Consider the following 25,214-nt stretch of genomic DNA (forward strand, 5'->3'; position numbering starts at 1 on the left):
GGAACTTACTGAGAATTATACCAGCATCAAAAAGGACATGGAAGCTATCAATAAGAGCCAGGAGGAAATGAAGAATACGATCTCTGAATTGAAGAACACAGTAGAAGGAATTAAAAACAGGCTAGAGGAAGCAGAAGATCGGATCAGCGAGCTGGAGGACAATGTAGACAAAAACTCACAGACAGTGCCACGAAATGAAAAAAGACTGAACAAGACTGAAGAGGCTCTAAGATGGCTGCAGGACAACATGAAACGTAATAATATCCGTATCATAGGAATTCCAGAAGGAGAAGAAGAGCAAGGAATAGAAAACCTCTTTGAAAAACTAATGACAGAAAACTTCCCTAACATGAAGAGAGAAAGAATCATGCAAGTTCAGGAAGCACAGAGGGTCCCAATGAAGATGAACCCCAACAGGCCCACTTCAAGACACATCATAATTAAAATGCCAACATTCAAAGACAAAGAGGGAATCCTAAAAGCAGCAAGAGAGAAACAACTAATAACATACAAGGGAGCTCCAATAAGGCTATCATCAGATTTCTCAACAGAAACACTATAAGCCAGAAGGGAATGGCAAAATATATTCCAAGCAATGAAAAACAAAGGCCTACAACCAAGAATACTCTACCCAGCAAGGCTCTCATTCAAAATGGAAGGTGAAATAAGGAGTTTCCAAGACAAAAGAAGGCTAAAAGAATACATCTCCACCAAACCAGCATTGCAAGAGATGCTAAAGGGTCTGCTTTAAGAAGATGAAGAAACAGAGAGAGACAGAGAGGAACACGAGTACAAAGGGGGAAAATGACAATGAATAAGTACTGAAAGAAAGAAGGAACTTCTACCATTTGCAACAACATGATTGGAACTAGAGAGAATTGTGCTTAGCGAAATAAGCCAGGCAACAAAAGAAAATTACCTTATGCTATCACCTGTTACAGGAAACTAATGAACAACACAAACAAATGAGCAAAATTGAACCAGAGGGCATAAGCCTACGATCTCATTACCTGAGCGATTGTCTGTACGTATAGGCCTCACTTAATCCTGTCTGCATTGCTGCCTCCTGAGACTCAATGGTTTGGCTGAACTAAGTGGCTGGGTTGGTGAAGAACGGGGTGGTCTGTGGGCTTCACTTTAAAACTGGTTTCTATTTTCTATCCTAATGACTTGGACAGAAAGAGCCCAGAGGCCTGAGAGGGGGGAAACCTAAAATATTTCCCTCAGTCCAAACTAAGTATAATGGGCAAAAGGGTTTTGGACAGGTGAGATGTACCTGGCATACCTTCCTCCAAAAAAGCCCTTCTTTTCCCTAATATGGGACATTGAAAAATTAATACCTGTCTTTTGTCACCCAGTGGTTACGGATTGAATGATGTCCTTTAACCCTGTTGCCCCCAGAATACAACAAGGATGCCAGCCTGTTAAAACCAAGCATGCCGTTGTCCAGGGACAGCCAACCAACCTGGAGTCTGCACGATCCTTCCCCTTGTGGGAAGGCCACCCTCCCCTCTACACCCCCACTCTTATTAGGGATTTCTTGACCCAAGGGTAGGTAGGACGACGACCATGTCCAGCTTGAAGCAGCTAGAGGAGCTTGAGACCTTTGCCTATTGTCCTTTATAAGATTGTAAAGGGTCTTAAGTCTGAGAGGGAGGGATTGTTATTTTTCATTGTTAAAATATTTAACTAATTAATTATTTTTTTAAAAAAGAAGAAGAATATATGAAAGGGTGAGGCAGGAGAGCTTGTATGTACGACCCACAGGCATGGACTTGGGGAGGGAATTGTTGGGGAAGGGGGATGCTGGGCGGAGGGGAGCAAAGGGGAAAAAATTGGAACTATTGTAACAATATAATCAATAAAATATACTTAAAAAAACCCTGGCTGGTTTAGCTCAGTGGATTGAGCGTCGGCCTGCGAGCTAAGTGTCGCTGGTTCGATCTTCCAGTCAGGGTACATCAGAGAAGGAAAACTCTGACTCCAAAAAACCTCCGCTGCCTTGCGGCATACCTCTTCAGGGGAAAGGCTAAGGGAGTAAACCCCGACAGAAAATCCGGAGCCGGAGTCCCTAAGGCGGTTTGACGTTGTAGTCAACACCGGCAACTCCTGCGGCGCACCTGAAGCCAAGCTGTATCGACTCCGTCTTTCCCTTGGACCCTTCAGCTGCGAAGAGAGGGGGGGTCTACTGCATGGGCAACAGCAGACCCTCCATATTACCCTGCCCAGGCTCTGTAGCTTCAGCGTCATCGCAAGATGTCGATTCAACACGGGAGGAGACAGATACCGTGTCACTCCCGAGTCGGACTGCACAACCATTCTCGGCGGTGCAGATAGACTCTTAAGAAGCTACACCATCGTCTCTCGAGACGGACGGCTGCCGACGACGACGACTTAAAAAAAGAAAAAGAAAATGTATGTAAAGACATCCAGCTTGTTCCTGGGCCAAGGTAGGTGCTAGACAAGAAGGTGGTCAAATCTGAGTCCCCCAGGGAGAGCATCCCCCTGGCTGAAAGCTGGGTCACAGGGGGGTGATCTGGGAGGGCGAGTGAGCGGTCAAAAGGAGGTGGATGTGCAGAGTGTCTGCCATGCCTCGGTTTGGCTCTGGGCAAGCCCTAGAAGCTTTCAGTAATCCGCAGAAGCAAGAGGGAAGTCAGATTAAATGAATGTCACTTTGGGCACAAAAATATTGGCATTACAATGGTTTCTTCTTAAAGCATTTACTAAAGATTGGGAGGCTATTGATTTAGCTATCTCACTTTGCCGAGTTTAATGACAGCCTCGGAGACGGGCTATTATGCCTCCTTAACCTAATGAAAAGAACAGCAACATGTCAGAGGACACGCCCAAGCCAGGCTCCCTGATTGGAGCTGGAATTTCCCTTCTGTGGGCCCAGAGACTGCCAGGTAGCTGAGAGTCCCTGGGGCGCACTGGGGACTGCCTGTCCCCCTTGGTGCCCATTGATGCAGCGGAGAAAGGGACCACAATAACAAGGCCTCATGGCGGTCTGCGGCTGGGTCTGGCTGGGAGAGCATGTTGCCCAGAGGTTCTCCTGGTGGCTGCAGAGTTCTGGGACCTAGCCTCACCTGGTGTCCAAAGCAGGGCCTATTGGACACCGCTGGCAATGATGTTCTGTCATTTAATGGCGTTGAGAAACTCCTTGCCCTCTGTCCCCCTCCTCCCACCCTAACGCTCCCCACTCAATTCCTGTAATCTCAATCTATTTCTTTTTCTCTGTCAAGAAACCCAAGTTCTAGAGAGAATCCAGCCTTCTTATTTTACTGTTTGACAACTCAGGGAGAGCATGCTGAATTTGATCTCTGGTTCCCAACTTGGGGTCCTCTAAAGCCTAGTTAGGGATTCATGAGCCACTCAGGGAACTGTTCATGACTTCTTCAAGGAGTGCCCAGGCTAACGGGGACATTAACCCTCTTGGCTCTGGCTGGCCTGGTTCTGTCTGCAGTGGAGGGACATGGTTCACACCTGGCTGATGGCAAGGGCCAGATTCAAGCTTTACGCATGCCCTCGTCACCCCCAGCCTGAGCCACGGGCTCCCACAGGGTCCTCTGCAGTGGCCTCTCCTTCCTGCTCAGTCAGTGCCGGCCAGGTTTCACCCAGTGACTGAAGCCGGAGGAGAAGGAAAGCACCAGCTTCTCATGGATTTGTTTTTAAGAAGTGAATAATAACAAGAAACTTATTTTATGACCTTTTCATGAAGAGCTTAATTGAAAACTAGAAGAGAAGGAGGAAGAGGAAGAAGTGGACTGATCTCTGCTTTTGGCCCCTGTGTTTCCCCTGCCCTCCTGGCAGCCTCTCTATTCTCAGGTGGGGACAAGAAGTGGGAACCAGAGTCCCACCCAGCTTGAAGTGGCCCACCCTGCGGCAGCTGACAGAGAACATTCTCCTGCCTCCTGCTGGGAAGTAGTGACAGCCACCGGGGGTGACAGCTTCCGCAAAGGCGTCCAGGCCCCCATAGGCAGCCTCCCACAGTGCTATGTGGGGCAGGGAGGGGCCTGCAGGGGTACCAGTCCCTCTACAGGCACACTTGTGTGCTTGTATGTGCATGCATACACACACTCACACTCATAATGATGGTGGCGGTGAGCAGACATTGGGGCCTAGGAGAGAGATGACCGTGGACTTGCCCCAAACTGGATCCATTCTCCTGCCTGATATCAAAGCCATTGTGATTGTTCCATGAATGGTCGTGACCAAAGGGGCTGGGAGACACAGGAGAAGGGCCAGGAGATGTAGACCCCCTGAAAGGTGGGTCCCACCTAAGTGGATTTATCTGCTTGCACAGCAAGTAAGCAGGGCAGGCCCTCTTCAGGTTCATGCCAGGTGAATGGCTCCCTCCACCCCCACGTTACCCTGGAGCCTTCTGTGTTGAGATCCTCATCGTCCAGCCTACGCAGGTACTCTTCAGGCTCCCTCATTGACCCCTCCCCACCTCAAGCAAGTTTTCTAGACAGAATAGTGAAGGAAATAGAATGGGTCTTTTATGTCGTAGAAGACAACGCATTTACTTTCTTTTAGCTCCTTACTGGGCAACCTGGTGCGCTCAGCTCCTCTGCCTCATATGAGTGCCGTCTTTTTGCATTGGGATGAAAAATGCCTCACTCTGGTGCGGACGTGTCCAGGTGGGGAGACATTAGCAGTCTGGAGTGAGATGGGCTGGGGGTCCAAGAGCAGTAGAAGGTGTGTGTGTCTCAGCTAGAAATGCTTGCTGGGAGCCTGATGGCCGGCCAGAGGGCCCCTTGCTCCTGACGTCTCCCCACACCTTGCACTGGCTGCAGGACTGGCAGGCCGCAGGCTCATCAGCAGAGGCTGTCTGGGCACCATGGCCGGCGGTGTGGGAAACCCGGCTGAGCAGAGGCATAGAGCTTTGAGAGGAACACGACTCGGGCACACGTGTTTGAACCTGGCTCTCACTTGCTGCCAGGAGCTAATGACACAGGAAGGTGAGGTCAGTGCAAACAGTAAGCCTGCGAACTGACAGAAGGGCAAGCAGGACCCTAATCAGTGTGGTCAATGGGCCCCTAACAGGGCTGCCCCTGCCCCATCCCTCTGCTTCAGCACGTAGGGTGCTGGGTCACAGCACCTCTGATGAGCCAAAGGCCTGGGATGTCCCTGCAGGGAAGGCAAAACAGCAACAGAAGGCAGTCCTAGTACAAGTCCTTTATTATCAGGCCCCCAAGCATGCAAGGCTGGGCTCACATGGAGGCCAGCTGAGGAGGGGGTGTGTTTACAACTAGAGCAATGTCTATGGGGTAGGTTAAGGCAACTTCTGTCTCCAGAATATTGTGACAACCATGTCCAGGACAGGTGGTTCCAGGAGCCGATCCAGCCTCAGGAATGTTGGGCCGCCTGGGAATACATGTGGCACTTGCACTGGGCGTCTGCAGCACCCGGGGCAGAGGGCTGAGGGATGGAGCCCAGGGCTGGGCGTTGTGTTGAGAGAAGACGGGTCGACAAGAATGGAGCAGGGAAGGGGGTGGCGGGAGAATGAGGCTGGACTGAGCCTGTTCCTTTCTGGGCAGAGGACCCAGGCACCTCTCTCCCAACCAGGGCCACAGACCCACTCTGAGTCCCACTCCAAGTCCCAGACAGAGGGCAGGGCAGGTGCTGCAAGAATGCACAGCTGGAGAGGCACTGTCCTGGCTGGCAGTGAACTGCCCACAGAGGCGTTGTTTCATCCCACCCTCTCACAGAGTGGGACCCAAGCTAGACAGCATGAGGGCCTTTTGCACCCTGGGCACTGTGACATACAAAGGAAGGTGGCAAAGTGTCCTTCCTGCTGTGTGGTTCTTGGAGTGTGCTTCCAGGGCCAGCAGCATCCACATCACCTGGGAGCTGAGAACTTGCTAGAAACACAAATCCTTGGCTCTACCCTCTGGCAGGAAAAGAAGGGGGCGGCAGTTGGTGCTGAAAAGCCCTTGGGGTGATCCTGGTGCAGGGTCAAGTTTGAGAACTTAAAGGTGGAGATAAGGCATCACCAGCATCCTTGGCGGATGTGAGCGCCACCCAGTGGTGACACAAAGTATGGGGGTTCTTCCTTAGCCAGTCAAGCCACCTCACCTTCTCCTCCATTCCTTTCCCAGGTCCAAAGTGGCCTGTATGTGCAGAATGTTTTCAGAGCCAGGAGTGGGATAGGTGGCAGTGAAAGTAGCTGCTTTAAGTCACATACTCTACCTTGAGCCTCTGAAGATGGACCTGGAGCAGCAGATTCCAAGACCAAAACTGGCCATGGGGCATGAGGGTCCTGGGGGCACATCACTCCCACCCCTCCTCAAGGCCAGGCCTATGGCCATGCCCAGGGTGGGCAGCCTGATGGGAGCCTCAGCCCGAGATACCCCGCCTTGAGCCCACCCAGAGATCCAGCATCAGCAACAGAGGGAGAGGAGGAGGTAGGAGAGGCAGCCTGACCACCCAGGGCGCCCCCTCCCTGCCAGGGTGGCTCTGTGAGCCAGAGACCTCCTGGGGCTGGGAGAGGCATGTCCTGCTCCCTGGCCAGCCCTCCGTGCCCCAGACGATGGTCCCCACATGGGCCCGGGGCTTCTGATTGCCAATTGCTGAGGGAGGTCTGCCCTCACTTTGGTGCCAGCATTGGCACTGGCGGTGATAGGCCAGGCGCTCCTGTGAGCGATGGCCATGAGTGCCTGCTTGCTGCCCGAGACACTGTGCCACAAGGGTCCCGCTGTCAGCCCAAAGGAGCTAGACTTCTCTTCCAGCTGCACATGGGCTGGGCTCCAGCGCGGGGCCAGATGGAGGGTTCCGTCCCACCAGTGAGGGGCTGGGAGGCTGCTGCTCTTCCACTACACCCCCTGAGGGACACATGGCTCCTGAACATCAGCCTGACAGTTTCTTACAGAGACAGAGAACTGAGGGACGCTGGGGAGAGGGGGCGGCATGACAACAGCCACTGCTCCTGACCAGCAAGCAAGCCTCTTCTGCAAGTCTTGCTTCCCTCATCTGTAGAGTGAGGGGAATACACCCTCTTATTGCAATCACTACGAGATGATGTAGCACACAGTAGGCCTTCAGTAAACACGAGGTCCTGGGCACCGCCCCCATAGGGCTATGCCTCAGGAGCTCCCAGGGCTCGGGAGGGGGAAGGGACAAAGAGAAGGATGGTCCCCTCACCAAAGGCCGAGTTACCCTCCTGTGTCCCCAAACACAGGCCACCCAGGCAGTGGGGGTATGCGCCACTCCCTCTCCCTCTCTGCACAACCCCTGTGAGCTAAGGGGGGGAAGGGCACATCGGTGAGGTCAGGGGCAAGGTGTGGTGACCTTGGCCATTGGCTATTCCAGCACCTGCTGTGGCCAGACCTCTGCAAAATGCTGGCTTTTTTCCTGGGCCCCAGTGTGCCAGGGCCTCAGGCCTGTGCAGGACTGTGTTGGCTTTCAGCAGGTGCGCTGACCCAGAATGGTGACCGCCTCTGAGCAGGCACCTGGGAGAGCCATCCTAGTGCGGATCTGTGTGCTCACGGGGAGACCGGCACCCCTGTGGGGGACAGCTCTCCAGCTCTGGATGCAAGCCTTGGCATGCCTGTTGGGGAACTTGCTTCTGTTTCCTCTAACCTGGTTTCATTTCCCAGGCTGTTGGAGTGAACAAGGAGGTCAGAGTTCCAAAAAGTTCTGGGCTGTTCTTTCCCTCTCTGCAGCCTGGACCAGCCAGCCGTCCTCCAACAGCATCTGGACAAGACACTGCCCAGGGGGGAACCACAGCTTAGCCTGCTCTCCACCAGGCCCGCCTAGTACAGTACAGAAGATCGGGGCAGAAAATTTGACTCTCCTGGTCTCCCCCAGTGACGAAGCTGCGCAAGGGATACCCACCTGTCACCTCTGTCCCCATCTCCACAGGCCTGGGTGACCTCAGTAAAGAAGAAAGGGACCCTACTAGGGGCAGACATGTAACAGCCACTGCCCCTCCCTCACAAAGCCGCCTCCCTGCAGGAAGTGCACAGCTCTCTCTTTCTCGGCCCTCATTTGGTGAGACTTGTTGGTCTGCTGTCTGGCCCTGCAAAGAATCCCGGGAGGTTGGAGAGCAGCAAAGACAATCACATGACCGTTTCTTTTGTCTTTGGTGTAGTCTGGGATTGCTGGGAAAGCTGGTCTCCCTTCTAACACATTTGCATGAGCCACCCTAAGGTCCTCTAGGTGGAAGATCAAAGCCAGCCAGGGTCCCCACAGCCCCCAGAGAGTCCCCAAGGCGGGGAGGCAATCTGCCCCTGGAGGCTGGCCTTCCCTCCGGGCATGGGGCCATCCCTGTTCTGAGGGCGTGCAGGTGCTGCTCAGTTGAGGGCTGTACTGGGGACAGCGGTGACCCATGTATGGGAGAGAGAACACCCTTCACCCAGGACTGACAGCCCAGCAAGAGCTGAGCTCATCAGACTAAGGACTGGAATGAGTGGGGAGGCAAGGGGTGACCTTTCTTGGCCTTGGTTTCAGCATAACAAGGGACTGCCTCTCATGAGTGGGGGGGGGGAAGAGGGTCCCCAGGAGGGATGCACAGGACCTGGGAGGCGTGGGAGCCAGTGTTAAGTTTTCCTGTCAGAGTTGCCCGCTCACCACAGCCATTTGAGGGGGCCCCTAGGGCTGTCTTAGGAGTTGACACCTGTTCTTGGAAAACTGCCAGCACCTACACCCTGTATTTTCTAGGACTTGCTTTCTGTCTCTCTTACTATCTGGGAAAGCTCTTCCTAAAGATTCCCTGCCTAATTCAGGGATGTGAGACAGAACCAAAGGAAGGGACTGTGTTCATTGTGGGAAACTGAGGTCCCTGGAGGCTGCATGGTGGTGGCCTCCGGGTCAGGGAGTGCGCACCCAGGACAAGCGAGGTGCAGGGCAGAGCACTCCTCTACTTGGAGCTTCACCTTCTCAGCGGCTCCAACTTTGCAGGGTCTGTGATTTGGTCTAATCAGGAGGCAGTGTTACACCCACCTACATTGAGAGCTGAAGGTTTAAAATCCTGGCATTTCTGAGCATCAGACCCCAGACAGAAGATTCCTGCGGGGCAGATTACTGGAGGATGGGGCTGGGGCCGGGGCTGGGCCGCCCAGGGCGCCCTCTCCTGGGGGCGGCCCCGAGGTGCCGCAGGGTCCTGGTGCAGCACGTGCCAGGGTAGCCAGCTCCCTGCCCAGCAGTGCCGTCAGGCCTGCCACTGCCCAAAGCCAGCCCCCAGCTGCCTCACCTCATTCTCTCCACCCAAGACCCTGCAGGAAGGAACCAGGCTGTCAAGAAGCTCCTTTCCCTCGAGAAGGCTTGGGGGTGGGCAGATCAAAGACCCGGGTCTTCCGGGGACAGAGATAACCTGAACTGCCCCACCCTGGTGCATTTCTGGGAGGCGAGAGCAACGCACCCCAAGCCCGGGCGGAGGCAAGAGGAGGGCTGCAACACTGGTGGGGGTCACGCTCAATGCTGGGTCCAGAGGGGTCGAGATTTATAGCCTTCGCTGTAGGTTCAGGAGCTGGGAGTGGGTGGAGCCCAGCACTCTCACCTTCCTGTGGTTCATGGGGGCTGGTCTGGTGAGGGGCTTCGGCCGCTGTCCCTGACAGAGTGAGTCCCGTGCCCAGGGATTCTGGCACTGAACTCTCAGAAGCGGAGGGAGGGATCGAGGGCTCCCCATTGGGGTGGGAACCACAGGAGCTGCGGTCTTGGGCATTTAGTGGGTGCGAAGGGGGTGGGTTCCGAGGGAATCTCTGGGAGCTTCTGGGTGAGCTGATGCTGACTCCGCAGGTCTGGCAGATGGGATCTGGGCTCCTGTCCTCGTGAGAGGTGGTGGGAGGGCAGCACGGTTGGCCATTAGTGAAAGTGCACCTGGAGTCTCCGGTGCAAGCAGCAGGTGAGGACCATTCCGCAGGTCTGTCGTGTGGAGAGAGTAAGGGGGCAGAGAGGTCAGGACCTCACGGGGTCAGGGCTGGGCCGTGCCCCAGAGTGCGGCTTCTCACAATGGGTGCACACCTGGGGACCTTGATAAAGGATAGGGTCCCACTCAGAGGTGGGGGGCTGGGACTCTGCGATTCTGACCAGCTCCTGGTGACGGTGGGGCCACCTGCGAGGGGAACATGCTCTGAGAACTACTATCCAAGAGCAGTATTTCTCACACTTGAATGGGAATGAATTGCCCGGTGACCCTGTTTTGGGTGGAGGCTGAGGTTCTGCATGGTTAACAAACAAATGAGCTCAGCCCTTGCTGCTGGTCTGTGGCCCAGAGCTTCTCCGGAGCCGCCTGTTGGCTGCCTGCGCAGCCTTTCTCTAGGAGCGTGTCTGCTTCCTGCTGCTCTGACTCCAGAGCAGAACCCATGGCCATCGTCGATTTTGGCTGATGTACAGAAGGCACTGGGGAAACCGAGGCTCTGGGAGGAGCACCCAGAGCTATCTCCAGGTTTTCCTGAAAGTCACCTTGGAATGTGGCACCAAACCAGCCCTAGGAGCCTGCCTGACAGCCCCTCTGTCACACCCACCCGCTGAACAAGAAGGGGCTGGAGCATCCTGCCAGAGCATGGCCGGACAGGGCAGTCACTTCCTCCTGGTCTCACATTCCTGTCTCTACACCACAGAGTGCCTTTATTCCCCCACCTTCATTTGCTCTTCATTCACCTCTTCTTCCTCCCTCCTATTCCTCTCCTTCCTCCCACCCAAGGGTGCACAGAGGACAAGATGAAGGTGTGTTAGACCAAGGAGGCCCACGACTGCGATCGTGCTCCTGACAATGCTGCTGCTGGAGCCTGCAGGACAGGGGCACTGCTGGGGCCACCCGACTGTCCCGTGCACACGGGTGGAGGTGCACTTCTGCAAATGTAGGAGCCACGCCCCACCCTCCCCAAGCTTCCCAATAGCTGCTGTGACCAATGGGAGGAGGATGGCTGGGGAAGACTCCTTTGGGCTGGTACGCTCTTGGTTTTTCTTTGCCGGGCTGGCTTAAGAAGTTAGTGGAAGCTGCCCCCTTCTTCTTCCCCTTCCTCTGTCCTCTCCATCCCAGCGTGGGAGGATGGTTGGGCCCTGTGAACACAGCTTTCAGCCTTCAGACTTGGTGTAAGAGCAGAGCTGATCCATCTCACGTACTCAGAACCACAAGCCCAAAGGTGGCTTAAGAGGCTATTCTGGCCCTGGCTGGTGTGGTTCAGTGGATTGAGTGCTGGCCTCAGTAAACCAAAGGGTCGCTGGTTCGATTCCCAGTCAGGGCACATGCCTGAGTCCCCAGTTGGTGGCGCGTGTGAGGCAACAACACATTGATGTTTCTCTCCTTTCTCCCTCCTGTCCCCTCTCTCTAAAAATGAATAAATAAAGTCTTTAATAAAGAAGAGGTTATTCTGTCTCCCACTGGCTTTAAGCAGGTGGCAGTCACCACCATTCCACGAGGTGTCATGCAGCGTGCCCTCTTCCCTGTCTCCCCTCCCCACTGAAGTTTAATGATGTGTCCTGTGGAGTTATCTGGGTCTTTCTGATCCTTGCTAAGGGGGAAGCCAGAGGGAGCAGGTGCACCAGCACAGACGTGCGGCTACACCTCCTACAGTGCACACCTCATGTCGGGGGAAGACCGGGGGAGATGAGCTCCCCAGCATGCGCACGCCTACATGAGATGTGTGTTCTGGGTGCCTCCCAGGGAAGGCACAGTGAGGGTGGAGGTGTGTGGCTCAGAGTTTCATTAATGCATGTACACACACGCGCACTCACACCAGCCTTATGCATGCAGTGCAGAGGGGTAATGGATGCACTCACGCATGTGTACACACCCCCGACAATCCGGATGCCTGAGTGAGCAACAATGTCTCCTCCCTGACAGGGGACATGCAGAAATCAGCGCAGGCACTCAAGCGGCCAGCGCCATGGTGAGCAGAGAAAACGTGCAAGTTGGCTGCCGGAGCGGGAGATGGCTGCTTGGACCCAGTCTGCATGGGACGTGCTGCCCCCTTCTGACAGCCAGTCTGGATGCAGCATGTGGCACATGTTTTAACAGAAAAGCCAGCATGCTTTCAGTTTCCATTGAGGTTTCTGACCCAGCACCTAGCTGTTATCAAGAACGTCAGGGAAGGACCAGGAAGCCATTCCAAAATGATCTTTGGTTTCCCCTAATGTTCTGCAGAGTCCAATCTCAGTCTGTGTGAGATAGTTTTCTGGTCTCTGCAGCATGTTTCTATCCTGCATTGTGGGAATGTTGGGTGGGGGTTGGGGTGGGCTAACTTCTACTTGGAACTGTATGGCCTTGGGTACAGCTACATCCCTCTCTGAGCCTCAAGTCCCCCTCTATCAATAGGAAAACCTCTGACTTCAGGCTAGATTTCCTCCAGTTCTGGGACCAGGGAAGCATTCTGCCACTATATTGGCCTTGTCCATCCTGAGCCTCGAGGGTCTTTGAAGTGCCAGCCTGGACATCTGTGGGGAAGGTGCCTGGTGTGAGCCCTCCTTCAAGGCTGGCAACTGATCTGGACTTGGGCAGCTTAGTTCCAGCGCTGGTCAGCAGAGGGAGCTGTGACCCGAGGCTTGTCTGCTGCAGAGCCAGCTTCAGAGGCACAGAGGGGAGAAACTGGACAAGGGGTTGGGGTCCTTGGTGGTGGCCAGGAGATGCTCTCTCGGGGAGACACTAGGAACAATTCCACAGTGAGCTGGACCAAGATTTGTCATGGCGGGGGTGTGAGAGTGGGGGGAGGCACCTGTGGGCCTGGAGGCACCCTGCCAGACAACCTGGCCTCCTCGACGTCACTCCCACAGGTGTACTTGCACCACCTTGACCTCAGGCTCAGGACATTGGTTGTCCCTCCCTCACTGCCCTTGGCTTCATTGCCCTCGTCTTCAGCTTCTACAATGCTCTCCCAGCCAGAGAGGTCAGAAAGAAATGGATGGAGAGTATGGTCCCAACCTGGTCAGCGTCCACGCAGGCACCCTCAGTACCTGAGGTAGAGAGCGGGTTTATGGAAACCTCAGCTGATTCAGGAGCCAGAATGCAGAGCAGCCCCTTCCCCAAGGCCCACTGGCAATTGCTCTGGGTTCAGCCTCTGGGGCAGAAGGCCTGCCCTGGGGAGGTACAGGTTAGAGCCACCTGGGCTCCCTGGGCCTGCTGCTGATTGGGGGTGAAGGGGGCAAGTGGGTCTGGCCAGAGGATGACCAGGGCTTTTTGGAGATATAATGTGCCACGTGGAAATAATAAAATAATTATGGGGGCTGTTTCCCAAACACCTGCTATCTGCCTGGCAGTGAGCCACGTGGTTTACATGTATATTGCTGATTCTCACTGGTCACCAAACTAAGCATAATTAGCCGCATATCATTAATGAGGAACTAAGGCTTAGAGGTACAAGAACCAGCCCTAGGTTTTCTGGTTCCCTTCCAGGGGCTAGGGCCCAGCAGGCGAGGCTGCAGCTGGGTCCTCCTGGCACCCAGACAGATGTGGGCCAGAGCAGAGGCTCCCTAGGCTGGCCACCACCACTCATGCTTCTTTTTCCAAGGAACTGTGTTGAGGAAGGGGGGTTGGGAAAGCAAAGGACCCAGGAGACCTAGGTGCCAGTTCAGGATGAGATCCTCGGGCAGTCTCCTCTCTGGGTCTCAACTTCCCAACCTGTGAAGTGGGAGAACGCTGCTGCTCGCTGGGCCTGGGTCTCAGGCCGTGGGGGTCCGATGGAAGGAAGTCTCTGAGGCCAATCTTAAGTCTGCAGAGTTTCCACTTACAGAGACGTCCCCCCGCCAGGCGCTGCTGGTGTTGCATGCTAACCTTGTTCTTATCTGGCCCTTACACAGTTGGGGAACTAATCCACACCTTGTGGGTGATGTTGAGGGGCAGGGAAGTCACTGCTCAAGGTCGCACAGAAGCAGAGGCAGGACTGGACCCAGGTCCTCTGACATGCACCCACTGCCCTTACCTCTGCCCTAGACGGCACTTATAGTGCCCACAGTGGGAAGGGCAGGACAGGGCTGGGCTCTCTCTAGAACCTGCTGGGCTGAAGTAGGAGTATCAGATGTGGTGTGCATGCAGGGCCCTTGCTTGCTGTATCTGCCCCTGCTCCTGGGGGCGCCCCTCTTGACTCCTCTCCTCTTGACTCTTGACTCAAGTGCCCCAAGAGAGTAACACTAACTTCCAGGATGGTGGCTGGGAGAGGGGTGGAGTGGGGAACCAGAGCACAGGACATGGCTCACGCTCAGAGCAGGAAGCGGGTGGCACATATCCACAGGTGTGCACACACGCAGAGGAATGATTGCATGTCATGCACACACACACATGCCCAAGTGTATCTAAACACATACACTTGCGTGCAGCCCCACCATGGTGCATGCAGACCACCAATGGCCCTGTACATACCTCAGCAGGCTGCACACACACCCGCGCGTGCACACACAGAGGGTGCATGCACATACCTGAGCCCACACTCATACTCCTCAGGTCTCTGTTCCTTACAAGTTCAAGTTGACCCCCAAGCCAGGCATTTTTCTTAGTGTTTCTGGGGAAGAGAGTGACCATGTGACTCATCTTTGGAGGCAAAGGGGAGTGGGGAAGACGGCAGGGCAGAGTGTTGGTGTGCAGAGGGTTGGTGGTCTGAGGTCGCAGCCCACGGGAGAGGGATTCAGAACTCTCCTAGACAGCCCCTTCTCCTAATACCCCACTCCACTCACCTGCAGGCAGGCCACCCCGATGCCCACCACCCCCATGAGCAGTAGGTGGTTGGCCAGGAACTGTTCCAGTTTGGTGATGCAGCCTCCCTGAAAGGTAACAACAGGTCACACACATTGACCCAGAAGCGGGCGAGGATGGGGAGGGAAGGGCTGGCTGAGGTGCTGTATCCACCTGGCAGAAGAAAGGCCAGAGACTTAAAGGGCCTGGGTCAGTCTTTCAATAACCCACAGGCTTCTTGAGTGACCCAGGGACCAGCCATGATGTTCCAGTAGCAGGTGCATGTCCACAGGGCTTTGTGCGGACTGTTCAAGGCCCAGCACTGTTGGTGTCTGGCCAATAGATAAGGGGGCTCAACTCCCACCCCACATACACCTCTCTGCCCTGGGCCTACCTTTTGGGGGCCCCTGGAGCTGAGGTGCTCACCTCCACCTTGTAGATGTTGGAAGGGTGGGCCCTCTGGCCACAGCGCACCACCACGGTCTTGCAGCAGCTGTCGGGCACGTGGCGGCCCTGGCCCTCCAGGGACAGGATGTAGGCGCTGTGCTGCCAGTCAGCAGAGCTGTTGCTGCCGCAGCACTTGAACTGGGAAGAGGGGCGGAGGGTGGAGGTGAGGAGTGTGCAGGGTGGCCCCAGCTGCGTGCTTACGGGGAGCAGGGCTGCTGTTCAACTAGTAACCAAGCCCTTCTCTTCTCCCTGGGGTTCTTCCCTGACCCTTTGGAGCAGGAGGCTGGTCTCTCTTCAGGCAGCATTTGCCTGCAGGTCACCTGTTTGCTGCCTTAGACATCCAGCCAAGACCCTGAAGGAGAACATGCTGGTGCCCTGGGGTAAGGGAGGTAGATGCAGGTGGGTCCCCAGGAGTGTGGGGCTGCAGACTCTGGTTTCCTGGTCATTCGGGGAGGCAGAACCCCCGGAACAGGGACCCAGCCTTTCCAGAGGTTTCTAGGCTCCCATTCAGGCCTTGCAACTTCATAGCACCCAGACCTGCAGGGACACAGAAGGTACCCGAAGGCCCAGAGAGGGCAGCTCAGTGGTGAGCAGCGGGGCCTGGGTGGGTGCTGGATCTGACCCAGTATCTCCTGCCAGCCAGGTCTAAGGTGATTCAAAACCGAGAAACTGGTTCTTTCTCGCCCTTCTGATTTGGGGCTGGGACTTAAGAGTCCCTACACTGGCCACAGAACATGACTTTTGAGGCAGTCTGTGGTACGTGAGGTGTCCGTGGGGTGGGCGGTGCGTTGAGTATATTTAACAGGTGTTTGTTAGGCCCTACTGTGTGCTGGCAGTGAAGCTCAGCGCTGGGCTCAAACAGGAGCCTATCAAAGCTTTTCATTCCCTGTGGTCCAGGAGGAGAGACAGCAGGGTGTGTGTGTGGCAGAGGAGGGAGGAAGGGCCTAGTGGCTCTGCTCACAGGCCAGGAGAGGTCCAAGGAGTGGGGAGCTGCCCTGAGGAGTCAGGCAGACAGAGCCAGGAATAGTGGGGTGTGTGCCAGGAGTCATGTGGGACTGTGCGTCCGTGTGTCTGCGTGCATGTCACCTGGACAGGTAGTGGAGCCTTCCCGTGCTTCAGTTGCATCACTTATACATGGAGATAACAGAAGACCTCCACACCGGCTGCTGTGGGGACTGAGAGGCGGTTCCCAGAGAGCACTGGGAAGAGTGTCCTGCGTGGGGTTGGCAGTTAGGAAGAGACACCCACTGTCTGTCATTGTTATAACGGCATGAATAAAGGCAGATGGGTGTCATTCAGATATGCAAGGTGAGGCTCGGTGCCACGGCCTTCCTGGGGCTCCGTTTCCTCGTGCCCAAGACTTGGGCTCAGCCCCATGGTCCCTCATGCCCCTCGGGTCCAATGTTCCTGGCAAGTGCGAAGGCCCAGGTCCATGTGCCCTGGCGCCCACCCATGATGGATTCCGGCAGCGGCACAGCGTCGCTCCTGGCTGTGCCCTCCTCATTCCCAGCCTGACCCTCCCATCCTCTCCACCTGGGCAAACCCACAACCTCCTTCCTGGCCCTTTCAGGCGACCTCCCCAACCCTTTCCCCACTCTGAGGGTCCCCCCAACCTAGCACTGACTGTATGTCGCCTGTCGGCCAAGGGCAGGGATTTGGGCACAGTTCCTCACACGGGAGGCCCAACAAGTGTGGGCCGAGCTTTAACTGGGCTGAACAGCAGGGTGTGGGTGCACCTGTGTGTACATGGGTGACACTTTTGGGAGGACAAGAGACCCCTATGTGGGGAGCTGATGGGGAGCTGCGTGAGTCTCAGAGATATGGGGTAGGTGCCTCCCTAGCTGAACTAAGGTGCCCCTAGAGTTCAAAGCCCACCACCCTTTACTTCTCCTTGCCTTTGTTCCTGCAAAAAGACTATGGCCTCAGGCCAGGTCTGTAGGTACAGGATGGAGCAGAGACCACTGGGTGGGGGTGGGGTGGCAGGGAGAAGTCCACCAGAATGGGCAGGGGGAGCTGCCTCAAATGTTCAGACACAGAGCCCTCAGGCTCCTGGGGCCCAGCTGCCTGAGAGAACCTTCTGTCATGACGGAAATGCCCTCTAGCTGTGTTTCCCAACTGGGCGGCCGCTGGCCCCGAGCGGCTATGGGGAACTTGAGATGAGGCTAGTGCAGCTGAGGAACTGACCTGTGTAGTAAATAGCCACCTGTGGCTAGTGGCTACCATTTGGGATCACACAGGTCTGAGGTCTATTTGTGATTCCCTGCTCATTGGCAGGACCATGGGCCTCCCAGGAGGCATCTCCCTGGATACCTCCCAAGAGGTATCTCCTTGGAAAGGAGAGACCACTTTGCTGCCCCCCAGTGTTCTGCTGGATGGTGCACAGCTGGCAATTTTTTCAGTGGCTTCCCTGCAATACCTCTGCCCGTTGCAGTTCACCCTTATGGGGCCTCAGCTGTCACCACCAGTCCCTGCCCAGGGGAAGAGAGCAGCCCCAACAACGGACGGACGGAGCCAGGCGATGGAGTTCTCCTGGGACAGCCAGAGTGGAAGGCAGCAGGGCGGGGTTTGGAGGAGAGAGTCAGGAAGCCATGGTGTGGGGGAGGGCTGGGGAGGAGGAAGGTCAGGATTCAGTGCAGCGCTGTTGGGGCGGTAGGGCCCAACATGTACACACACGTTTCACGCCCACACCCTCCCTGTGGAGTTGCAAGGAGGTAGGTAACTTGCCCAGGGCCACATGGCCACACAAACAGAAGGGGCAGTCAGGACTGTGCCCACGCCTCTGTGGCCTTTGGGCCCGGGGAGCGGCTTACATCCTGCTGCAAGCGGTCTACTGAGGCGGTGATGTCCGCGGCTCCAGGCTGCCCGTAGTGCTCAGACAAAGTCCGGGTCAGGTGCTGCTTTAGTTCATCGCCCAGCTGGAGGATGGAGAGGGAAGGTGGCATCACAGAGGTCACCACACCACCCGCCCTCGATCCCGGTCCCCAGGCCTGCGCCCATACCACGCCAGCTGTAACAGGACCTGCAGCCCCAAGACACAGGGCTATGGAGACCACTTTGAAGAAGCCAAGGCCCTAACCTATGGGCAGAGGTGTCGTGGGTGGAGCTGAGAGATAGGCTAGGGCAGGGGACAGTTCCTAGGCACACGGATACTTTAAATATCTGTTGATTTTTATTTTGATTATCAGATGACATTCAAAGTATTCACAATCATTATCCTGTGGGCACCCATCAGTCCTATAGGTGCTGGCTTGAAACAACTAGCATGGCCATCTGTCTCCACCAGCCAAATATCAGTCTGGTTGTGACCTTCAACCCCTGATTCAGTGGGCACCCAGTGGGAGAGGTCCTGCCTGGCCCCTTCATCCTTGTCCGTGCAGACAAGGCCTGGTGCTGTCTTCACAGTCTGGCACGTAGCCCTGGCCCAAGCCTTTCCCCTTGGATGTGTGACAGCTGACTTAATATCACCTCTCCTGAGAAGGGAAGAGGGCCCCTCACCTCCCATGGAAGCTCCCCTTCCTTGGCTCCCATGATGAAGACATGTGCAGCAACAGATGGAGGAGAGAATTACTGGAACAGGAAGCAGGACCCAGATGTGCAAAGGAATGCTGGGGCCTGGGAGACGGGACCGCCCCCGTGTGCAGCTGCCTCAGCTTCCCCATCACTCTGCACCTCTGCCCCCTGTGGTGTTGATGGGGAACGCAGGAGGAAATTCCACTTACCCTCTGGTAGTACACGTGGGCCAGGACACCGGCCACCAGCTCAACCAGGAAGATCACTAGCAATAGGCAGAAGTACTAGGAACAAGGAGAAAAAATGGTCACCATAGGGATCAGGGCTGGGAGGCAGATGGCACTTCAGAACTTCTATGAAAAATGTTTTCCTAAAGCCCGGAGGGAGGTGGGGCTACCTGTCAGACCATCTTCATCTCTTCCCAGCAACTCTGGGCATACCTACCTCTGCTGGCTCCTGGCATGGAGTTCCCTGCTCACCCCTTCCCTCACTGTTCTGCTGTTAGCTTGTTAATCCATCCACTCATCTGATACTTATTTAATACCTAGTCTATGCCAGTTATTTTAAGTAGACAGTTATTGTTCTTGAAGTTATTGGTGGTAGAGGGACAGATAAGTGAGTATAACGAGTGAGTATAAATGCTACTATGGGGTAAGCCCTAGAAGCTACGGGAGGCTCCTGATGGGAAAGGGCAGTCAGAGAAGGCTTCCTGGAGGAGGTGACACATGACTGGTATCTCTAAGGATGAGTGGGCATTTGCCAGGTAAAGAAGGAAGGAAGTGCATGCCGGGCAGAGGGGAGAGCATATGCAAAACTTGGAAAGTGCCTGATAGCATGGGTGTTTGAGTTCAGGGATCTGGTTGAAGCATAGGGGCCAGCTGGGCAGCAGCAGCCAAGGCTCTGGAAAAGCACAGGCAGAGCGCATTGAAAGGGTATCGCACAGAGGCTCTAAATCTGCCTGGCCTTCTCCAGGCTCGGGCTGCTCCGCACGCCTCACAGCCCTGCTGATGCTGCTGGCTGCTTTCCTGGCCGTGCTCTCAGCTGTGCCGGGCCTGCATCCTGCCCCCACTCCCACCTGGTTTTATAGTCAGGGAGGCTGGACACTGCTGGATCCTCGTGTGTTGTTAAAGGAACCAACAGGTCAGAAATTACATCTCAAGCCCACGTGACTGGGAGTGGGCAGGGTGAGGGAGATGCATCAGGCTACAGGAGGGAAGAGGGAAAGAAGCGGGGAGAGAGGAGGATGAGGGGAGTACTGTTGCCTGAAATTGGCCCCCTCTGGGCAAGCATGCCCCCTACTCCCAAGCACTGGTGGGTGATGTCTCCTCCTCCCTCCAGGCACTGCCCATCTGCCTGGCCACATGGGGGGAGCAAACCACGAATACTCAATCACTGGGCTGCTGGGAAGGCTCAGCCTAAGGGTGAGCTCTAAAATGCCAGAGTTCAAGCATGGCAAGAATGTGGGCAAGAGGGTATGTGAGCAAGGAGGAAGCAGCTGGCAGGGGCTCCCAGGGTTGACGGGGCGAGGACAGCAGGAGGACAGGGGCTGACTGGCCAGGTCAGAGGCAATGCCAGTCCATGGGCCTGCAGGCCTTGCCTCACTGGCTCCCAGACCCCAGCAGGGGCCTTGGCAAGGGCAGGACTTTAGTGACACAGGGAAGAGGACATTTTGTGGAGAAAGAACTGGGACCCAAGAGCAAGGCTTTCTTTTATGTGAAATGAATCGCCCACGTCTCCCTCAGCCATTGTATTGAGCCCATCGGCTCCCAGCACAGGAGCTGGCCACCATCAAAGAAGAAGGGAAACCTCCCAGTCTCTCAGTGGGGCCGGGCCTGTCCCCAATCACTTGTGGGACCTGAGGCAAGAGTACAAACGGAGGGTCCTGGCTCCTCTCCCTTCCTGTCCTGGGTTCTATGCTGCACCAGGAAAGGCCTCTGCCTGCACAGCTGAGCATGGTCCATCCCTCCCCCAGGCCCAGGCCCCACAGCCCCCCATGAGATGAGGGTGTAGAGGAGGCTGGTGTGGTGGAGTGGGGGGTGGGCACACCAGCCTCAGGCCCCCTGTGCAGGCTCAGGCTCTCTGCTCAGGGCATTCCAAGCTCCTGGGCGCCCAGATGAGGACAGGTGTCGGGGAGGCTGAGGCAGGTTCCAAGAGGGCACATTCCCTGGGCCCCATGCGCTTTTCCTGCCATGGGTAGGGGTTGGGTGCAGGGGGCTGTGTGTGCCTGGGCCCTCGGAAGGTACTGAACATCATCCATGTAGGCAGGAGGCTGAGAGGTCTGTGGTTGGTCCTCTCTGCTTGAGGAGCCTCTGGATCCCACACAGGGCCCGGAAACCTGGAGGACGGGGCTGGAATGTCAGCTGACTTGGGTCCAGGGTCTGCCACTTGCTGGCTCTGGATGGTGACCTCTGGCACCTTGGTGTGAATTAGAAAAATGTGCTCCAATGAGAAAAATGTGGCTCAGTGAGTTGGGCCATCTGAATTTCAGCTTTCCCTAGTTCCTTGTACAAGATACAACCTCCGGAGCCATACACGGTGGCCCTGCCTGTGGGACTGAGCAGCAGTTGGTCAAATCCTGCCTTGCCTACCCCTAGGAGGACCCAGCAGGAGGGGAATTATGCTCCAGAGTGACCTGACCTGCTTCCTGCTCCCAGAGCCCATGGGTAACAGCATGAAGTGAGCCGAACCTGTCAGCCAGTGGCAGGCAGAGTCGCCCAGGCCAGGTTGTTGCCCTCCTGGGAGCTGCCCAGCCCACTGGACAGACCGTGGCGGCACTGACACCCAGTCCAGGGCCTTGGGGATGTGTCTGACCCACCACTCCTCTCAGACACGCTATGCCTTCCTGCTGGCTCCACAGTGATCCCCACCCCCGCCCTGCCGAGGCCCTCTGAGGACAGCTCTTGTCCTGGGTACCCTCTGGGGTGTGGGAGGAAGAGATGATGGGGCGCTTGTCACTAAACAGAAGGACGCAGGCCCCTGCCCACTCAGAGGGCAGCATCTCGCTACCTTCCTTCCACGGGTGGCGGGGGAGGCTTCTCTCTCTCTCTCGCTGCTGTAGGATTTGGGTTGCACATGGAGGTGGCCCAGAGGACGTGGCAGTGATGTGCTGTTCTCTGGGAAGCCATTGCCACAGCTGCTATTGAAGCCTGGCTGGGGAGGCAGAGCCACCGAACCGTGTGCGGGATTTAATGGCTGGCTAAATGGGTACAGGCCAGCCCCAGGCATCAAGCGTGCCTCCAACCTGGCGGAGTAGGCAGGAGGGGGAAGGGCACCCTCTTGCCCGGAGCTCCAGCTGTAAAGATGGAGGATTCGTAAGCCAGGGCCAGGTTCGGGTTTTGGAGGGACCACGGGTGGCGGCAGGGAGTGGACCCACTGGGTGCTCGGTGGGCATGGGTTCTGGCTCCAGGCAGCAGCTTTAGCAGCAGGTGTGTGACTCACCCGGGCAGGGGAGGCCCTGAGTCACAGCTCCTGGGTGACAGTCCCTGAGAGGCAGGCTGTACTTGCTGGAATCCCCTACTGAGAATCTGGGCAACTCTGAGGCGGGGCCTGCGCCTCCAGTCAGGTTAGTGAAGTGTCTGCCATGGGAGGCCATGAGTTCTAAGAGTGCTGTCTCTGCCACTCTGCCCTTCGCCTCGCCCAGCCTTCCCAGACTGCTGCAGTCCAGCCAAATCGTCTCAAGAGACCTAGGGTGCAGTTGGCTGTGCAGCTCTGGGAAGCGTTCCTTCTGTTCCCACACACAGTTTCCTACCCAGAAGCCATTGCCCTCGCTGGTCCCCTGCCTGGACCTCAGGTGTCTACCTGAAGCTCAGTGGTGGCCTGTTTGCACCACCTCAGGCCGGCGGTGGCTGCCACCCCCCGCCACAGTCCTAGTGCCTCCATGTCCTGACACGGGGACTTTCTGCTTTGCTCCTTCTCTCCTTGACTAGACTAGCTCTGCCTCTGTGTCCTTCACCTGCCTGCCATGCTGCCCCTCCCATGACAGTTCCTATGGGCCTTGACTGGATGAGTGACATAACTTTAGCCACTGCTCTGCAGAGGTTGCTCTGCTTCAGGTGGCACCCCTTGGTCTCCCCAGCATGACCGTGAGCTTCTGGGAAACAGAGGCCACTGGAGTGGCGCTGGCTCTAGCTGCAGGCTCGGTGAACATGCCTGCTTTCAGATGTACGTGTGCATCTCACAGAGCACGTCGTGACACAATGGGGACTGGCCAGAGCATGCCAGAGCTTGGGGACAGGAGCCTCATCTCCTGATCTGTGGGAAGCACAGAATCGTTCCTTTAATTTATACTAGTGGTTATCAACCTGGCATGATTTTGCCCCCAGGGGACACTTGGCAATGTCAGGGAGACTATTTTGCTGTTGTTGTCATAGCTGGGAGGAGTTCACTGGCATCTAGCGGGTGGAGGCCAGGGGCACAGGGCAGCCCCACTGTGAGGAACTCTCAGGGTCTATGGCTGACGCTGGGACTTGATTTGCATATGTGTCCTGCGCACTGTGGGAGACACAAAAAGGTCTAAGGACCGTTATCCAGTCCCTGAGCAGCCTGAATGCCACACAAAAGAATGCAAGGGGCTTTGCTCTGTGCCTGCCCGGGAGGCCCCTCTGCAGCACCCTGCCTGAAGAAAGGGTCTGTGCAGCGGGGAGAATGCCACCAGGCCAGGTACATCCCAGGAGCTCTGGGAGCTTCCCTGGGGACTATGTGTTGTCTGGAGCAGCTGTCAGTCCCTCCCACTGCCCCCAATGAGCTGGGGGGCGAGGGGTGAGCTGCCAGAGAGGATGTATAACAGATTGACTAGGACGCATAAAGAAGGTTCTGGAATTAGCTTTTGCCTTTTAGTTGGGTGTTGATTTTGAATTATTAAATAAAAGTCTGTAAATATTCCCAGATACCCTGTGTAACAGTCCAAGGAGTCAGTATTTCCTGGGCCCCAGGCCATCCTGCTTCTCCCAGCTAACCATGCTGGGGAGGGCCCGGGCTCCTCCAACAGAGCCCCCGTTCTCTTAAGGGGCAGCCAGAACCCATCTCCCTGGCCCATGGCTTAGGAGGCCATAACCCACCTCAGGTGGCTGGCCTTGTTTCTCAAAGTCAAACTGGAGAAGCAGAGGAAATACTGTTTTTCTGCAGTGGGAGCAGTGGAAAGGCACCCTTTACCCGCCCGCACCCGCAAGATAATAATAATTAATTCTTCCTCAGCCTAGTCAATGCACAATCACCCGAGTGGCCCCCATGACAGGGACTCCGTGACGCGTCAGCTCTCCCACGTGTAGCCCCTCTGTGAGCACTTCCCAGGACGGCTCCCACCTCGGATTGGAGCACAGCGCCACCCAGCGCACAGCCACGAGAGCGCAGCGTCAACCTCCCTGAAGCCTCCCTGAAGCCAGTGCACGTGGGCAGGAGAGCTGGAGTAGCTTGTTCCCAAATCACTCGGCAAGAACACGGCTGAGTCTGGAACTGGACCCAGCGGTTCGTGCTGCAGAACCTGTGTGCTGACTTGCTGTTGTCCCTTAACAGCTGATGGGTGGGGGGCCCGCTCGCTGAGCCCACAGGGTGCAGTCAGCAGGTTTGGGTGGATACAGGTGTCAGGAGAGGAATGACAGTGGTGATGGAGACAAAGGGGAAATCCAGGAAACTCCCGACCCCGACACAGCAGGTCTCTCACTGGCCCTCACTCAGTCCCTGCTCTTCAGTGCCAGCGGGCCAGCCAGGCGTGCTCCAGGGGGCTCCTCCCGGCCAGGCTGCCCTCTTCCACGGGGACAGCTAGCAATGGCGCAGCAGCGGCTCTGCCAAGGGTCACAACCTTGGGCTCTAACGCCTGTGCTTGCCCCCTTCGCCCTTCGCCTCCCTGAGCCAGCCTGCCGTATCTCAGAGTCTAGTCACTGTATGCACAAGTTGGGCGACGCTCCGTGTGTGCATGCACAGTGCCCCAAACACAAGTGAGGCCTCTGCTCTCTCCGTGCCGCCTGTCTTGGGGTTGCTGCTCCAACCCCGCCTGTGTTCTGCTGCTGATAGCCATCAAGCCTTGGCTTGGGCAAGGACCACAGAGCCCTCCCTGAGCCAGAAGTTCCTGACTGTGGCCTCCCTTTGCTGATAACCTTTTAGACCCTGATCGGACTCGTGCGTCTCACGCTGGTCTGCTCCTGGGACTACGTACACTCTGACCCTTGTGTGCCCTCCGGCTCTGACCTGTATCTTGCTCTGCCTTCACAGGCCTGGTGCATGGGTGTGAGTCTGACTTGCTCCCCAGCCCCTCTCTGACTTCCGACTTCCGGCCCACTCAGGTATTTGTGCCTGGCCTGCCCCTGCTCTCAGGGCTGCTCCCAGTCATTCCAGAAGGGATCACCTGAGTCTTGGACTGACAGAAGGCAGAATGACAATTCCAAAGCAAGCTTTTGTGGCTTCTGCCCCAATGGCCCTCAATAAGAATGATGCCATTTCAAAACATGCCAAAGGGGACCCCAAAGGTAGAAGGAACCAGTCTGGTAATCACAGAATGGGACCCCAACAGTCATCTTTCCCCTGTACCATTCACCAATTTTTTTTCCTTTAATTCTTTAATGGAACAGTTTGCACTAGAAGTTGGATATTTTCTAAAACTATATATAGATCCAAAGTGAAGCTGGAACAGCACAGTACTCTCTGAACCAAACCAATA

General features: G+C 56.1%; 1 protein-coding gene across 1 annotated transcript in view; it reads right to left on the minus strand.

The window, feature by feature from the left end:
- Window positions 1-9,039: 9,039 nt before the first annotated feature.
- The window catches only part of TSPAN11 (tetraspanin 11), a 37,708-nt gene continuing 21,533 nt past the window's right edge, over window positions 9,040-25,214 (minus strand). Inside the window, exons 3-7 of the mRNA XM_090275724.1 lie at window positions 18,772-18,846; window positions 17,863-17,967; window positions 15,032-15,190; window positions 14,608-14,694; window positions 9,040-9,864 (exon numbers count right to left, since the gene is read on the minus strand). Coding sequence (XP_090131850.1) covers window positions 9,805-9,864; window positions 14,608-14,694; window positions 15,032-15,190; window positions 17,863-17,967; window positions 18,772-18,846 — 486 coding nt within the window. The 3' untranslated portion in view covers window positions 9,040-9,804. The remainder of the gene's footprint in view (window positions 9,865-14,607; window positions 14,695-15,031; window positions 15,191-17,862; window positions 17,968-18,771; window positions 18,847-25,214) is intronic.

This window comes from Furipterus horrens, unplaced genomic scaffold, assembly GCF_987537825.1.
Source record: "Furipterus horrens unplaced genomic scaffold, mFurHor1.1.pri manual_scaffold_4, whole genome shotgun sequence".
NCBI lineage: Eukaryota > Metazoa > Chordata > Mammalia > Chiroptera > Furipteridae > Furipterus > Furipterus horrens.